Source organism: Chiloscyllium plagiosum, chromosome 2 (genome assembly GCF_004010195.1).
Source record: "Chiloscyllium plagiosum isolate BGI_BamShark_2017 chromosome 2, ASM401019v2, whole genome shotgun sequence".
In the NCBI taxonomy this organism is placed as follows: domain Eukaryota; kingdom Metazoa; phylum Chordata; class Chondrichthyes; order Orectolobiformes; family Hemiscylliidae; genus Chiloscyllium; species Chiloscyllium plagiosum.
This window is the reverse complement of record NC_057711.1, coordinates 53,584,557-53,602,141: the sequence shown is the minus strand read 5'-3', so window position 1 is coordinate 53,602,141 and position 17,585 is coordinate 53,584,557. Positions and strand designations below refer to the sequence as shown.

At 36.9% G+C, this 17,585-nt stretch overlaps 1 protein-coding gene across 1 annotated transcript in view; it reads left to right on the top strand.

Annotated features, from left to right (window-relative positions):
• Nucleotides 1-15,749, top strand: part of riok2 (RIO kinase 2 (yeast)) — a 28,401-nt gene extending 12,652 nt beyond the window's left edge. The window contains exons 5-9 of the mRNA XM_043702850.1: nt 4,132-4,356; nt 5,431-5,523; nt 7,736-8,239; nt 11,787-11,883; nt 12,800-15,749. Coding sequence (XP_043558785.1) covers nt 4,132-4,356; nt 5,431-5,523; nt 7,736-8,239; nt 11,787-11,883; nt 12,800-12,961 — 1,081 coding nt within the window. The 3' untranslated portion in view covers nt 12,962-15,749. The remainder of the gene's footprint in view (nt 1-4,131; nt 4,357-5,430; nt 5,524-7,735; nt 8,240-11,786; nt 11,884-12,799) is intronic.
• The last annotated feature ends 1,836 nt before the right edge of the window (nt 15,750-17,585 follow it).

Genomic DNA, 17,585 nt, shown 5'->3' with positions numbered 1-17,585 from the left:
CCTACAATGCTCAAATCAAAGAACTGTGCTAAACAGTTAAATAGAGAGAGAAAGACTACTCAAATTCTGGGGCCAAAACCAGTGTTCCCTTTTTTTTTCCATCCACATACAGAATAAATTCTGGAAAGTGCCTCACTTTTTTTACCACCAGTAGAAAGAAAGAAAACTCTTTCTTTATATTTATAACTCAAACATCTATTTTTCTTCACTCATGGGATCTGAGTATTGCTGGCTGGACCAGTATTTATTGCCAATCCCTGTTTTCCCTTGAGAAAGTGGTGGTGAGCTGTCACCTTGAACTATTGCAGTCCATGTGCTATCAGTAGATTCACGATGCTGTCAGGGAGAAATTTCCAGGATTTTGCCTCAACAACACTGAAGGAATGGTGATAGATTTCCAAGTCAGAATGGTGAATGGTTTTGAGAGTAACTTGCAGGTGGCAGTATTCCTATGTATCTGCTGGTCTTGCCTCTAGTTAAAAGCGGTTGTAGGTTTCGAAGATGTTGTTTAAAGAGCCTTTGTGAATTTCTGCAATGCATCTTGTGTAAATGGTACACACTGCTGCTACTGAGCTTTGGTGGAGAAAGAGAATATTTGTGGATGTGGTACCAGTCAAGTGGGATACTTTGACCTGGGTTATGTCAGGATTCATGACTGTTGATTGAGTTGCAGTCATCCAGGCAAATGAGGAGTTTCGCGTCACATTCTTGACTTGTGCCTTGTAGGTGATGCACAGAAGGTGAGTTAGTCACAGCAGGATTCCTAGCTTCTGACCTGCTCTTACAGACACTGTTTATACTGCTAGTTCAGTTTTGCTTTTGGTCAATGGTGTCCCCAAGAATATTGGTAATGAAGGATTTGGTGGTGATAACACCATTTGAATGTCAAGGGATGATGGTTAGATAATCTCTTGTTGGAGATGGTCACTGCGTGGCATTTGTGTAGCGCAGATGTTATTTGCCATATTTTAGCCCTAGCCTGGGTATTTTCCATGTCTTAACTCTTTTTTTTATTTCACATTTGCTGTGGCAGAATTTGAACATATGATCTCTAAGTTTTAAATTCAGTACCATAACCTTTATACTACCATATGAGAGAAGCATTTATAGAGTCATAGAGATGTATAACACAGAAACAGACACTTCAGTCCAACTCATCCATGACGACCGGATATCCTAACCTAATCTAGTCCCACTTGCCACCACCCGGCCTATATTCCTCCAAACCCTTCCTATTCATATACGCATACCTATGCCTTTTAACTGTTGCAATTGTACCAGCCTCCACCACTTTCTCAGGCAACTTATTCCATACATGCACCACCCTCTGAAAAGTATCGTTGTTTTGACTTTTTTTTTCTCCAAAGGTCCAAAACAATGCAACAGCATATAAAGCAGTAATTGCTACTCCTGGAATTTGAGGAAATCACTTGCAACACCCAAAATATCTCAAAGGAACAGCCTGTTACAGCCAGACGTTTTTCCCATCCTCCATCTTGGATTACCCAGAATTCCCATCTTAACTTTTATTTTGTAACTTTCATTTTTGTCATTTGACATGGGAAAAATTGAACTGATATTTACAGTTCAAAACCAGCATTTTTTTTTAGATTTGGCAAATTCAAACTCTAAGAGCTAACAAAGCCTGCTTTTTGATAGGTAGAAAATGTGAAAAAGGCAACTTTTTGATGTATAAAATGGTTTTGCTGCTTGAAACTACTATAAATGAGAGTAAGTGAGTAAATGCTTTGCGTTAACAAACAATATCAGGTAGAGGTAAAGTCTGTCCTGGAATTTGGAGTGTGGTTGACTCCTGTGAACTGTAGGCTCAAAGACAAATGCCCTGTCATTTAAGTGAATGTTATGGGGGGGGAACTGGGAACTGGGGTGGAGAGCATTGTAAAAAGAGAATGGAATCCAAGAAGGGAGAATGACAGACTTATACAGTTAATGGGAGGTCCCTGGAGAAGAGAGTCATAGAGATGTACAGCATAAAAACAGACCCTTCAGTCCAACTTGTCCATGCCGAGCAGATATCCCAACCCAATCTAGTCCCATCTACCAGCACATGGCCCATATCCCTCCAAACCCTTCCTATTGATATACCCATCCAGATGCCTTTTAAATGTTGCAATTGTACCAGCCTCCACCACCTCCTGTGGCAGCTCATTCCATACACGTATCACCCTATCTGTAAAAAAAGTTGCCCCTTGGGTCTGTTTTATATCTTTCCCTTCTCACCCTAAACCTATGCCCTCTAATTCTGGACTTCCCCCATCCTAGGGAAAAGACTTTGTCTATTTACTCTATCCATCCCCCTCATGATTTTATAAACTCCTAATAAGGTCACCACTCAACCTTCGACGCTCCAGGGAAAATAGCCCTAGCCTATTCAACCTCTCCCTATAGCTCAGATCGTCCATCCCTAGCAACATCTTTGTAAATCTTTTCTCAACCCTTTCAAGTTTCACAACATCTTTCCGATAGGAAGGAGACCAGAATTGCACACAATATTCCAACAGTGGCCTAACCAATGTCCTGTACAGCCGCAACATGACCTCCCAACTCCTGTACTTAATACTCTGACCAATAAAGGAAAGCATACCAAACACCTTCACTATCCTATCTACCTGGAACTCTACTTTCAAGGAACTATGAACCTGCTGTCCAAGATCTCTTTGTTCAGCAACACTCCCTAGGATCTTACCATTAAGTGTATAAGTCCTGCTAAGATTTGCTTTCCCAAAATGCAACATTTCACATTTATCTAAATTAAACTCCATCTGCCACTTTTCAATCTATTGGCCCATATGATCAAGATCCTGTTGTAATCTGAGGTAACGTTCTTTGCTGTCCACCTCCTCTCCAATTTTGGTGTCATCTGCAAACTTACTAACTATACCTCTTTTATGCTCACATCCAAATAATTTATTAAGGTAGTTGTAAGATTGTTGTCAAGTAGTGACCTAGGGATTCAGATACGTAGTTCTTTTGAAAGTTGTCAGAGGCAGACATGCTGCTTAAGAAGGTGTTCAGCACACTTGCCTTCATTGCTCAGACCATTGAGTATAGCAGTGGGGACGTCAGGAGGTTGTACAGGATGTTAGTGAGGCCACCTTTGGAACAGAGTCTACTGCTCTGGTTGTCCTCCTATAGGAAGGATATTATTAAATTGGAGAAGGTTCAGAAAAATTTACCAGACTCTTGCTGGGACTGGAGGGTTGGGTTATAAGGATAGGCTGTGACTTTTTTCACTAGAACATAAGAGGTTGAGGAGTGACATTATAGATGTTTATAAAATCGTGAGGGGCATTGATGAGGTGAATAGTAAAGATCTTTTTCCTAAGGTGGGGGAGCTCAAAACTAGAGGACATAGTTTCAAGGTGAGAGGAGAAAGATTTAAAAGGGATTTGAGGGTGGGTCGTATATGGAATAAACTGCCAGAAGAAGTGATGGATGCAGATTCAGTTACTACATTTAAAAGAATTTGGATAGATACATGAATAAGAGGTTTTTAAAGAGATATGACCCAAATGCAGGGAAATGGGACTAGTTTAGTTTGGGAAATTTGGTCAGCGTAGATGAGTTGGACTGAAGGGTCTGTTTCCGTGCTCTGTGATTCTGAATGTTGAGAGCTTTGGGGAAATATTGGCACTTATTTTACCAACAGTTTTTTTTTGTTAGATTAAAAATCTATTTATTGTGAAGGAATGAACTATTTTCATTTGAGGTAAGCTCCTACAAAGCATAGAAAAGTGAATTGGAGGGAGGTAGCATTTAGAAGTATACACAGTTGATAATGCCTATGCGATGATCTCACAGGAATTTTTACACTATTAAGACATCTGGGCTAGGTATCACAAACTTCCTATAAATAACCTTATATTTTTGAGTCAAATGACTTTGGATTCACGCTTTCTTCAACAATTCTACAAAACAAACTGTAGTGGATTGAGTAGATCATTGGTATTAACAAAAGTGCTCTTAGTAATCCTTAATTACTTGCTAACTCTTAGTATCCTAATAACTGTTTGAAAATATCTGAAGCTCACCGCCTCTCCCAACTCACCACCTCACTCACTGTGAACCAAGTGGGGTGGTGAAAGGGAGGAAGCAAGTGGGGTTTTAAAGATCAAAATATTCAATAGATTTATTTTGCTTTAGGTGTCAAGTTCACCAGCTTGATAATCCAGCAGAAACCTATAACGAATTAATGGATCTTATTGTTAAACTTGCTAATCATGGTTTAATTCACGGTGACTTCAATGAATTCAACTTGATGTTGGACGATGAGGATCGTGTCACAATGATTGACTTTCCGCAGATGGTATCTACATCTCATCTAAATGCTGAATGGTAAATACAAAACCAAAACAACTTTTTTTTCCCAGTTTCTGTTCATTTTATATGGAATAATTTACCACTGATTTAGAATGGATGCTATCCTGTTTCTTGCACAAATAAATCAATATTCATTTGCATTCTGCAACTTAAGTTATTATTGCATCTGTCCTCCTTCAAAGGCATATTATCTGAGTAAGACTTTACTTCCAACTTTTCTTTCATATGTGCCCAACTGTTTGATTCACAGGAAGTTAATCGTTTCAGTAAATGAATTGATTATGATCTTTATCCAATGGAAACCATGACTATGACAAAAACTAGAATTTTTACAAAAAATACACATAACATGGAGAATGTTTTGAACCTCATTTCTAAAAAGAAAAGGGGTTTTGGGTGGACATCCTTTTATCTCGAGTTCTGTTGAACTGTTTCTATTCAAACTTTTCAGGTCTTTTTCAGGAAGCTGTGGATCCATTCAGTGTTTGCCACTTTTATTTTGAACTTGTGGTATTTGTAGTATTTCTTTCTTTTTCTCTGCTGAGACAGGGTCTCTAAAGTTATTTTTCACTGACTGAAAGAAATAATGTTATAATTTGGTCTGTGAGCTCTCAATTTCTTTGATAACGAATTGTTAATGTCACTCAAGAGAAGGTACTCAACAGAGGCAAGATAAGCTTCAAGAAGAAAGCTGGAATTAGAATTGAAAGACAGGGGAAAGTAAACTGCTCTGCTAACTTTACCAGCAATCTAAATGGCTTCCCTAGCAGGTGAAGTTGTTTGTTGGGGATGGAATTTAGTGGTCATTAAAATATAAAATTAAAAGTTAATGATGATTAGAAAATGGTCTTTAGTGTATTTTGCAGAAGTTCAACTTGCATAAATGTTAACATTGTTTTTTTTTAAATGTATTGGTGCCCAAAACAATAAATCATAAGATTTTAATGAAAATCATTTGTCTTACAAAGGGAAAAGCAGATTTTTATTGGCAATTTTTTAAAAAGATAAGCGACGGAGATTTTCAGAAAAATATATATTTAATACACCAATTCTGAAAATATTAATTATAAAGTGATACTTTTTTTTCAGGTATTTTAATAGAGATGTAAAATGTATTCGTGATTTTTTTATCAGACGCTTTAACTATGAAAGTGAACTTTATCCAACATTCAAGGATATCAGGTGAGCAACATTTGAGTTGATATATTCTTGTGGAATTTAATTTTGTAGTTTGAAACTAATTGTTTGGCTGTAAATTGGTAGTATGTTCAAAAGGCATAATTTAACACCAACCAACAATGCCGTGTTGGTTATTGTTTGGGAGTACAGAACTTGGATATGCTGAAAGAAATACCATATATACTCGTGTATAGGTCGAATTTTGAAGACTTTAAAGCTGAAATTAGAGAATTGACATATACATGGTATTGTTTTCGAGGGGCTGACATTCATGCTGTAGTTCGAAATACCGTATTATTAGTAGAAGTCTATTTGATCGCGCAACTAATCCCAGATAAAGAAGAATCCTTAATAGTTACTGAATGCTAATTTTCTACTGTCCATCTTCCTGCCGGGTCTGAGTCAGGAACACAAACTTTCCTCAATTTGCGACATTCTCTGACGCAGTACATGGAGTTCCAGTCTCTCTCTGATGGTTGGATGGGTGAGTTTCTTGTCCAGAAGCCACAGCTCTGATTGGCTTGCAAGCCTGTCCATCAAGCAGGCAGACATGCAGGCAGTGATATAATTGGAGACCGGTGACCAGCACTGCCTGCCCACTGTGTACCTGTGTGGGGCTGTGCTGATGGAAGGCACTGGAGGTTTGTAGCCTAGTACTGATTTGGGGGGGGTGAGGGGACACTGTTACAAAGCAGCTCGCTCAACAAACTGTGCTCGAATTAAATAAATGAAACTTCGACTGCACGCCCACACTATTATTCTGAAGAGAGTACTAATTGTAAGTTAACTTAGAATAATTACATCAATGCTGATTAATACAAAATTGGATTTTAAGAGGAACAAGGTATCCTGTAAAATCCTCTACATGAGTGGATTTAATCTTATTCCTAATTGTTTTGGAACTGAACAAAGCAATATAATGAAATGTCAAAGAATTAAAGATATACTGGTATGTAGTTAATATAATTCACACTTTTATTCAGATATAATGGTTCAATTAAAATTATTAACTTTTTAACAATATTAACTTTTGGCTGTATAGTGAACAAAGTGCAATAAGTACCAATCGACTTAGTACCGATCTGAATGAATGAATCAAAACATGCTGTAAACAAAGTGCTGTAAGTAGAGTTATGAATGAATAGAGATGCGATATAGTAAGCAAAGAGCAATGAGTAGAGTTACCAGTCTGAATGATTCGTTCGTTTGTTCAGACTGGTAACTCTACTCATTGCTCTTTGGTTACTATATCGCATCTCTATTCATCCATAATTCTACTTACAGCATTTTGTTTACTACAGCATATTTTGATTCATTCAAAGTGCTGTAAGTAGAGTTATGAATTAATGAATGGGCATGCGATAGACTGGTAGTAAGTAAAGAGTGATGAATAAAGTTACCAGTATGAATAAATGAATGTGACTTTGTTTAAGTGGGTTAATGGGAACATTGACTTAAAATCTGCTTAATGAAGAAATATTTTTGAAAAAATCTGAAATTTCAGCAAAGTAAGTTAATGGGAACATGCAGTTTCCTTTGTAAAAGGTTTATAATGCAATGTAGTATGGTCAACGTATACATGAAATGTATGAAAAATACAAGATTTTTTGGGCAAAATAAGAGGTCAACTTATACATTGACCTGTACGTGAGTAAATACAGTATGTTGCAAAAACAAAAATGTACCTCCAATATCTGAGTAGGTTAAGCAAGGTGTTTATATTGCTACTATGCAGTGGAGATGCAAGTGATATTTTCCAATGACAGTTTGCTGTCAGTTCAAAAAGATGTACCCATCATAATTAAACAATTTTTCACTTTTTAAATTTTGACTATTATCAATGATTCAAGCCAGAGAGAAATTCAGATTCAAACTTTAGCATATTCTTAGAATTTAAAATATTTGGTGGTTTGACATTAGCAAACAATGGAAAGCTAGTAAATTATACATTTATGGAATTGTTCCTCCTGTTGTCATCTATCCTTTTTAATGTATTTGTTGGAAACTGATCATTTATGTCTCTATAGTCGTGTACAAAGTTGTAACACATGTAAAAATGTTTAAGTTTTGAGATTATTCATTTTTCTCTGTATAGCTGAGGACACTGTTTCTCATTTTCTCTTTCCTACCTACCCCTATTTTGCTTTGAACTAGTTTACTGCTGTTACTTGTATTTTACCCTCAGTAACCACTATTCCTTAAATATTTACATCAGTAAGGTGGCTTCACTGGATGTGGAGATTGAAGTTAGTGGCTACACTAAAGAGCTCCAAGAAGATTCTGAACTGCTATATGCTTCAGGCCCTGAAACAGATGATGTTGAAACTGGATTTTCAGAAGATGATTTAGATGATGAAAGTACATTCTCAAATAAAACATCTGAAAATGTTGATTTGGTTTCTGAAGATGATGCAGATTCTGAGAAGTTTCCTACTAATTTGAAAATTTTGGAAAGAACATGTAAGGATGTTTCGGAAACCAATGAAATTGGAAATATTGATCTGCAAAATCTTAAAATAAATGTACGCAAAACTGAAGAGCAAAATAGTGAAGTTGTTGATACTGTTGAACTCTCTGGAGTCGATACAGGGTATAATCTTGAACATGCCTCTGAAGCTGTGCATCATTCGGGCCAGAGTGATGAGGATCTAGGAGCTGAAGACAAATGCCCAGACTTAGTGGATATATCAGCTCAAAACAAGGAATTTAGACCTTTCAGGTACTACTAATTCAGCGGTTTTGTGATTTGTATCATCTTTATGTCTTTCTTTAGCGCATTATTTATATTGGATATGTTTTGTCCATATGGTTTCGCTGAAGTTTTCCTTTTCCTCTCTGGTGTTCAGTGATCTGCAGACCAATTTGCAGATCAATCTATTAAAAAGTTATGCAATGCACTTGTAAGCTATACCATCACTATTGCTAAAAGCTGCACTTTCAACATCCTAGGGGTTACTATTGACCAGAAATTGAATGTATTAAGTATGTACTGTAGCTACAAGAGCAAGTTAGTGGCTGGGAAATTGTAGCAGGTAACTTGTGCGCAAAGCTTGTCGACTATCTGCAAGGCATTCTTTTCTGCATTCTGAAGCACAAGTCAAGAGTATGATGGAATACTCTCCACTTGCCTGAAATCCAACAACTCTTATGCTTGACACCATTCAGGACAAAGCAAAGTGACTATAGGGACTATTTCTACAAACATCCACTCCCACCGATGCACAGTAGCAGCAGCATGTACTGTCTGCCGGAAATTCACAAACTCTCCTCCATTCAGCACCTTTCAAACTCTCAGCCATTACCATCAACGAAGACACAGACAGTCAATACGTAGAAACATCTCTACTGGCATGTTCCCAACCAAACCACTCATCGCCCTTATCCACGCACTCCTTCAGTATCAAAATACTGAAACTCTCTCCTTAACAGCATTGTTCCTACACTAAATGGACTGCAGTAGTTAAAGAAGGCACCTTCACAAGAGCATAGAGGGATGAGCAATAGTCCATATCTCCTGAATTAATATATTAAAAAGTTAGTGGTCCTGTAGTTCATGAAATCTCTAGCATGCTAAGTCATTTCTGTACAGATTATTGTATCCAATATGTTCTATTTTCCAAGATATTCTTTGAAATAGTAGGTCATTTAGTTTGGGAAGGAGGAGTAAAGACATACTTTTACATCCATATTGTTTCTACATCCCATATTTTTTTAAAGTAGAATTTTTATCCTTGCCTATGGCTTAGTTTGAGCCCAGCTTTGTTCTTGTACCATTTGTGTGTAGAGGTCAGTGGATATTGATAGCAAGCAGAAACTTGTTTTATTAATATTTCCACTGTACTGACTAAAAATCAGGTATTCCATTCCTATGACTGAAGTCTGTCATTTAACTTTGGAATATTGTGATCATGACTAGTGAGTTCACTAGAAGGTCATCTGGGTAGGTTTCCCCTTTTTGAATAGATTAATAATGAATAATAGCTTCCTGTGCCAGTTAGTTCTCCTCTGTACTGTTGATGTACAGTTATTATTATTGCTGTTTTCATATCAACATAGTTAATATTTAGATTTCTGTGTGAGGAATGCATGAATAGATAGAGTATTGATGTGCTCTGGTGGAGTTTATTCCTGAAAGATTGCTTCAATATTTTGAGTTGGTGCAGTTGCAAAAAGTGTAATAACAACATCGTTGTAGACTAACCTACAGAGCAAAAGTAATGAATGATAAAATTCTGAAGACCGTGTATTTGCTGTGTAGGCTATTCCAACTATAGAGTTGACAAACTTAATTACATTGCAAAGTCAATCTTGCAGTTTTCAATGCAGTTTTACGGAAAACTATAAAGTGGATGAGTACCACATACAGGAATGTATTCCAATTAGGAGGAACTTGATTCTTCCAATAAAAATTATAAGGAGACTAGACTAGATACTTGAAAGGCATGAGGTAGAATGTAATAGAAAATAACATTTGAGGGTAACAAGATCAACAAAGGCTAAGTAGTGACCAAACGGAAGGCTGCAAAGAGGATTAATTGGGAATGCCAACACAAGCATAAAGTGGAACGCTAAAGAATGAAAAAGAACATAAAGAATGCAAGGAGGAGTTGACTCACTAAAAGTGAAGATATGCTTGAAAATATAGAAGTGGGCTTGGGCCCAATCTTTATAGCAAATTGTCCCCATCTTCAAAAAATGGATGAGGCATGAGACACCAATTTATAGACCCGTGAAATCTGTATTTGCTCTTCATATTTCAAGATATTCTAGCTGATAATTTTAAGGGATAATCTGATACCATTAGCAAGCTTTTAATTATGAGAGATTGTGTCTCTAATTAGTTTATTGGATTGCTTTCCAGGAAAATCATAAATGTTATCTGCCTGGATTTAAGGAAGACATGTGAAACAACAAATAATTGGTGACTGCCTAAAGTCCAAGGCAGTGGGATAGTTAAGAATGTACTAAATTAGTTGGGTAATAGTCAGGAACAAGTAGTAGCAAATGAACATCCATTTGTTTGGTTGCCAATTACCAATGGAGTGCCACAAGATTGAAAGTGCTATTTTGAAAACATGACTTTGAGAAAGAATTCTGATCCAAGTATCAAACTGAAACCAATGACAAATGATAAATATTTCATAGAATCCCTACAGTGAGGAAACAGACGATTAGGCCCAACAAGTCTACACCAACCCTCTGAAGAGTAACCCACCCAGACCCATTTCCCTACCGTATTACTGTACATTTACCCCTGACTAATGCACCTAGCCTACACATCACTGAACACTGTGGGTAAATTATCATGGCAAATTCACTTAACCTTCATATCTTTGAATTGGGGGAGGAAAACTGAGTACCTGCAGGAAACCCACACAGACATGTGGAGAATGTGCAAACTCCATGCAGACATTTGCCCAAGATGGGAATAGAACCAGTGTCCCTGGTGCTGTGAAGCAGCAGTGCTAACCACTGCGCCAACCTGCCGCCTCTATTTACAAGGAATCTTGTCTCTCTTAGAAGGTGGAGAAATGGTGAACGGTTTAATACAGGAAAATGCAAGATTTTGTTAGAATGTTAACATGCATTGCATGTTAAATAGGAATATATTTTGAAATATTGAGTGAGATGAAGGTCTTGAGATTCACTAAAATCTTACAGTACAATGCACAAATGATGTGTTTGAATCCATAGCAAAATAAATACAGGTTGTTTTAAACTATTTGTACCAGGTTATCCCTACCTGGTTAGATGACATTTGGAGTACTGAAACCACTTTCTCACTGTTTCAGAGTTATTTAATTCCTGGAGAAGATGGGGGAAGGATACAGCTCATCCTGAATGACCTGTCTCTGTTGAAATGAGAGGATAGGATAAAAGTGTTAGAAAGATTTGGACTTTTTAAAATTTTAAGCTAAACAGAATTTCAATGCAAAGGAATTATAAATGCAGAAACAGCAAAAGAATATCAGAATGCACTTTATTTTTACTAAAACAATCAAAGGTGATGAAATAAGAAATAAAGGATCATTTTGTCAGTTTATTGTCAGTAAAGCATTCAAAGTTATTAGAAATGCATGGAGGGAATGTTGAATTAATGAACTGAAAGTCTTGCCATGACCTGTTACTATGTTCTAGTATATCTGTCGGAGATTTATCAACAGATCCCATAATAGGTTCTTCTGGTATATTAGTATATCTGTCATAAAATGTAGTAAATTTATTGCCAGTTTCACTGAGTTGTAAATGCTTATTCCATTCCATAGAAATGAACTCAGCTTGATGCACGTCAATGAGCACAGACAGAGGACAACCAGCTTAAGTTCTGTGGGAAGTCTGATGAGTACTTCAACAATCCCGCCGGTACGTTTTATACTCTATAATGTCTCTTTGAGTTTTCTTTTGCCTTAGTAGCACACAATGATATTGCCTTTCAGGTTTCAAAGCACAACATTTTCCAGCTTGGTCAGTAGATTATACCTGACTTACTAACTTCCATTCTGTACTCACCATCTTTGAGAGGAACCTGATGACTTGGCTACCACTTATCACTAGTGCCCTTTGCTACTTGTTTCTTAAATGGGTAGATCACTCCAAAACGTTTTGTATATGAGCTCCATATTGCATACCGTTTAGAAGTTGCCTATTGACTGAATCCTACTAAATAGAAATGGGCATAATGTATAGTTTTAAGCTTTTTTAATCTGATGTTTGCTTATATATTTTTCCATTATAACTTCCTAAATTGGTTGAATATTGAAGGATATTAGGTTTGTCTTGCTATTGCTGTGCTAACACTGCAGTGTCATCATTAACAGGGGGGGGGGGTGTATTCCAGTGTGTACAGCTTGTACAATTACTGTATTTGTGAGCAAGTTTTATTAACATTTCTGTCAACTGTCCATAAATAGCAACTGTATCCGCTCCTGTGTAATTTTGGTGGCCTGAGTGTCTGAAACAAAGAGTATACAAAGCAGATGTAGTAGGAGCAGGTCTGAACCTCATGGAGTTATATGAATAACCAGGATACCTTTTTTGGAGAGACAAGATATTCCTTTGGATATGATCCTGAGACAGGTTTGGGGAGGTCAGGTTTGCTTTGGAATCACTAAGTGGAGGCATTAGTTTTTCCGAAAGGTGTATAAGGCCATGGAACTATGAAACCCATTTGAACTGTCAAATGTGTCAAGAGTAAGTCGAAGAGAAGCTGTCAAGGTGTTTAAAAATCCTGCTGCATTGATTTGCTTTCAATTTAATTTGAGATTGCTTGCTATTTTAGGATGTCATCAAACGGAAAGTTAAACAACAATTATCCAAACAGCAGAAGACAGTAATCAGAAGACGTTTACAGAAGGGAGAGGCCAACATCTACACCAAACAGCGACGAGAAAACATGCAGACTATTAAATGGAGTGCTGAAGCAGCAAGCTTTTGGGGTTAAAAGGAGCTTATTAAAATTCAAAAATTGCAAGAAGTTCCAATCAAGTGAATACAGTGTAAATGTAAAAATTAATTTGTGGTGATTTCTGTATATTTCAATTGTTAACATTTCCTATATAAAAGCACATTATCATCTCAAAGTGTTTTTATTCAATTTTTAAAACAACTGTTAAAGAGAACATCTAAATTTAGAATTTGAGACTAATTTTAAAGATTGGCATTCATATCCATTTCTGATCTTGTATATCCATTATCACAAATGTCAATCCCACAGATATTTTGCAGCTCGTTTAATCTCATGTTTAACTGCAGAGTGAAAGTCCGATTAGTGTAATATTTCTGATATGAAAATTCTTTGCCACTACTCACAGTTACAAACTTGTGTTTTCATTTCCAACAGAACAATGTTTTTTGTTTGTGAAAATGTAACAATTACTGAATTAAGTAAGTTCTGAGCAGTAGGTCTACATGTCGTATAAACTGGGGTGATATTTTTCAGGCTGATCTTCGCAGTCAAGAGACTAGAGACAGTTATCCCATTAGTCTAGTCTAGGCTGATTTGAGACCAGGTTCCAGATGTGAATGGATGGTTTTTTAAATCTGCTTCAGTTCACATGTTTAACATATCTGCAGATAGCACTTTGGGGAATTGCATTGCCTTTTAATTCAAATGTCAATACATTGAATACCACCCAAGTTCCATTTATTGCCTATCCCTAGTTGTCCTTAAAGTGATGGTGAGTTAAGCATCCAAAGTATATGGCTTTCATTTTATTGCTGAATGCCAATCTAGTTCCATAAACTGTAACTCCTCTCTCAACAGAGCTAAGATGGGGCTTGAAAATAATCAGATAATAATGCTAGCTTAGGAATTAGACAGGGTACATTTTAGTGCCTATCCATTGGAAAGCAAAGGGAAAGGCACTTGAAGCGTTTCACACTGTAAGTAAGTTAATAAGCATTGTCATCTTTAGTGTACATAGCTGAAAAGGGCCAGATTAAGTAAACAATTTAGGCTGAGGTTGTTGAATGCACAGCATGTTGCTTTGAGATACATAGGTTTATTTATGTTAGGTTTGCATTAGGCCCAAATTTGAAAATTATGTTGTTCATTGATTGTTGCGTTAATCTCCCAGGGTGCACATCTCCCTCCATTTGCTCCTTTTTTTTTCTCTTCCTCCTTTGTTATAATTTCCTTTTGCAGGTTTGCAGTTGTGGAATGTAAAATTCACCATCTGACTCTCAAAATCTTCTGAAGTCGTCATATCAGAGTCAACATTTTCCATTTCTCTATCTACTGATGCTGCCAGACCTGCTGAGTTTCTACAGTGTGTACTGTGTCTGTTAAACATAACATGGTAATGGTCTTTGTTACTTACTTAAGGTTAATTACCTCGTGGCTACCAGCACACACTAGTTTCATTAAATCGGATAGCAAATTTTGGCAACAGTACCTGCACCCTTTATTCTTCAACACTCTTCATTTATCATCAGCTGCAAATCTTAGCCAACGTTATATTTCACTTCTTCTTTTGCATCCTTTTCATATTTCTTAAGTGTCAGCCATGGCTCAGGTGTAACTGTCACTTGAGTTACAAGGTTCTGGGTTCATATGCCACTCCGAAATATCAGCACACAAAACAAAATCAAGGCTGGCAATAGTGCGGCATGCTGTCAGAGAATACTTTCAGATGGAGCTTTAAACTAAGGCCAATCTGTCCTGGATGAATGTAAGTAAAGAGATACAGACTCGTATTCGAGGGACAGATACTTAAACCCCCACCATGGCAGGTTGTGAAATTTAATTTCAGTTTATATCAAATTTAAAAGATAATCTACTGTCAACCAAATAACCTTTGTCAATTGGCATTGGTACAGTATCCAAACATGTTGACTAATATTTGCTATGGAAAGAAATCTGACTTCCAATACCTGTCTGCCCTATATGTGACTCCAGGCCCGCAGCAATATGTTAACTCTTACCTTTGGCGGATTCAGAGGGCAGTTAATTAAGGATGGGCAATTAATATCCCAGACATCTACACTCAACATTTTAAGAATGTTTTATTTTAAATTGCTTTGTCGCTACCTTGGAGCAGAGCAGAGGAGTTTTATCAATGCTTCGACTAATATTTACCCTTCAATGAACATCACAGAAACAGCTATCTAATCATTATCACGTTGATGCCATGGGAGTTTGATGTGTGTAATTTGGCTGCCATACTACTTACTTTGCATTATATTACAACAGTGACTACACTCAAAAATTATTTAATTGGCTGTAAAACTGTGACTTCTATTTCATGTTGATCAGCATGTTAAAACAAATATATTTTAACTTCTCCATAATACACTACTGTTATTGTTCTGCTGTTTCAGTTTCAAGCACTCAATATTCTAAGCTAAATGATTACCATTTGCCACTTCATTATAACCCTGATCAATTTTGAAGATGGAGTACAGCAAAATATAAGGACAACAGCCAAATGCCAGTAATGACATTAGGACTTGTACAAAAGTTGGAACACACGTAGATCTGAATTGGATCTTCCATAACTGTCTGTTTCAGAATGTTTGGTTGGTTAAGTAATGTCATGGTTAACAAGTCTTTATAGTTGGGCCATATTCTATTGTACTCCGCTCGCTGCACCAACTTGGTGTAATACTATTTTAATAATGTTCTGTCACATTGAAGTTATTCTTCCACTTCACCTTTACATTCTGTATGGAGTAATTTGTATTTTACCAGTACACACCTCAACTATAATAAAAAAAAGTACTGCCAAGAACATTCTTGTCTTTTTCTGAATTTCTGTTTTGTGTACACGAGTACAACTTAACTGTGTGAAATTTTAAAGCCATATTTTTCCCATAAACAGTTGTGTCTCTCTCCATATCTTTCCATATTTTGAATGTAAATGACTGTCCATTTCCATGTTTCTAATTATGCACACATCTGTATGATGAGAAGGAACTTTAAATGCGTCGTTCTTGTGCTTTGTCTTTTTACTAACCACTCATAAACATGCATTTGCAGAGTTGAGAAGTTTTACTATAATGGCAGTCATTACAATTCTGTAATTGACTGAGCAAAAGTTTGGCTTAAGGTTTTTTTTGTTAGGGGTTACTGCTTAGGCTATGGATTGGGAGTTGGTTAGCTCAGTTGGTTGAACAGCTGGTTTTGATCAAGCGTAACATCAGCTGCATAGGTTCAATTTTTGCATCAGCTGAGTTACCATGAAGGATTCTCCTAACCTCATGAGGTGTGGTGACCCTCCGGTTAAACCACCATTGGTTATTTTGTTCTATGTTCTAACGGGCTTATGCTGGTTTTATCTTTTAACTGCTTAGGGACAGAATCTGTTCTGTATTGCTAATTGCTCTTGAGCAGCTGCTGGTGAGTCTGCTTCTCAAGGGCAATTAGCAATACAGAACAGATGCCTTTCATGGACTACAAGTGACTTTTGGGAAAAAAAACAGACAGAAGTTTAACCTGAAAGGGTTTGCATAATCACTTGACTAGAGAGAAATAAGATTGTGTAATAATAATGAACAAGTATTGCTTTGGGACAGTGGTAGTGTCCCTACATCTGAGCTAGAAGGCCCAGGTTCAAGTCCCAGCTGTTCTAGAAGTATGTCATGATACATCATAGCAGGTTGATTTAAAGGTATCTGAAATCTGGATTGATACTAGTGAAACACTGCAGATGTGCTTCATCCATTTATAAAAAGTAAATTGAGACAACAGCCATTCACAAACACAAGGATGTCAGCAAACTTTGTCACTGCTGAAGAAACAAGTTAACAACCAAATAACAAGGACTCAGCTTTTTCTTACATCTCAAGGGCTCTTAGAACTTTAAACTGCAATTGATCTTACTTTACTATTTATAGTAGACATCGTTCTGCACTTTGTTTTTCCTCCCTCTACATTAAAACGTAATACTGTGTGTGTGTGTGTGTTTGATTTTTTTTTGCCTCGGGTTTAAAACAAAATTTCCGCTTTTCACTCAAGAAAACTGTAATTCGGCCGGTTCATTCTGATTCATCTAATCGTTTCAATTGAATTAGCTGCGTACTAAATAGAATAATAAAAGTATTTGTTTCAACTGTCCAAAAGGAACTTAAAAAGAGAGAAGGTAACTGTGCTTTCTCACCTGATCATATTAATCTGGTGTAGGTACACCTATGGTGCTGTTAGGGAGATAATTCTCGCCAACATTGAAGGTATTCTGACATGGTGCCAAGTCAGAAAGGTGTATGTCTTGGAGGGGGTCTTACAGCTGGTAGTCCCATAAAAGTACTTTCTTGTCTTTCTAGGTTGTAGAGGTCACAGGTTTGGAAAGTACTGTTAAAGGAGCCTTGCCACAGTGTATCTTGTATTCTACTACATCTTACCGCCAGGGTGCATTAGTAGTGGAATGGTGCTGATCAAGTCAGTTGCTTTGTACTGGCTGGTATTGAGCTTTTGAATGTGCTTCAAGCAGTGCTCATCCAGTCAATTAGAGAGTATCCCATCACACTACTGACTTGCCTTGTAGATCATGAACAGCTTTTCAGGAGTCAGGATGTGACAAGGCCAAAATCTATTTGCCCTTGAACTGAGTTGGTTACTGGTTCATTCG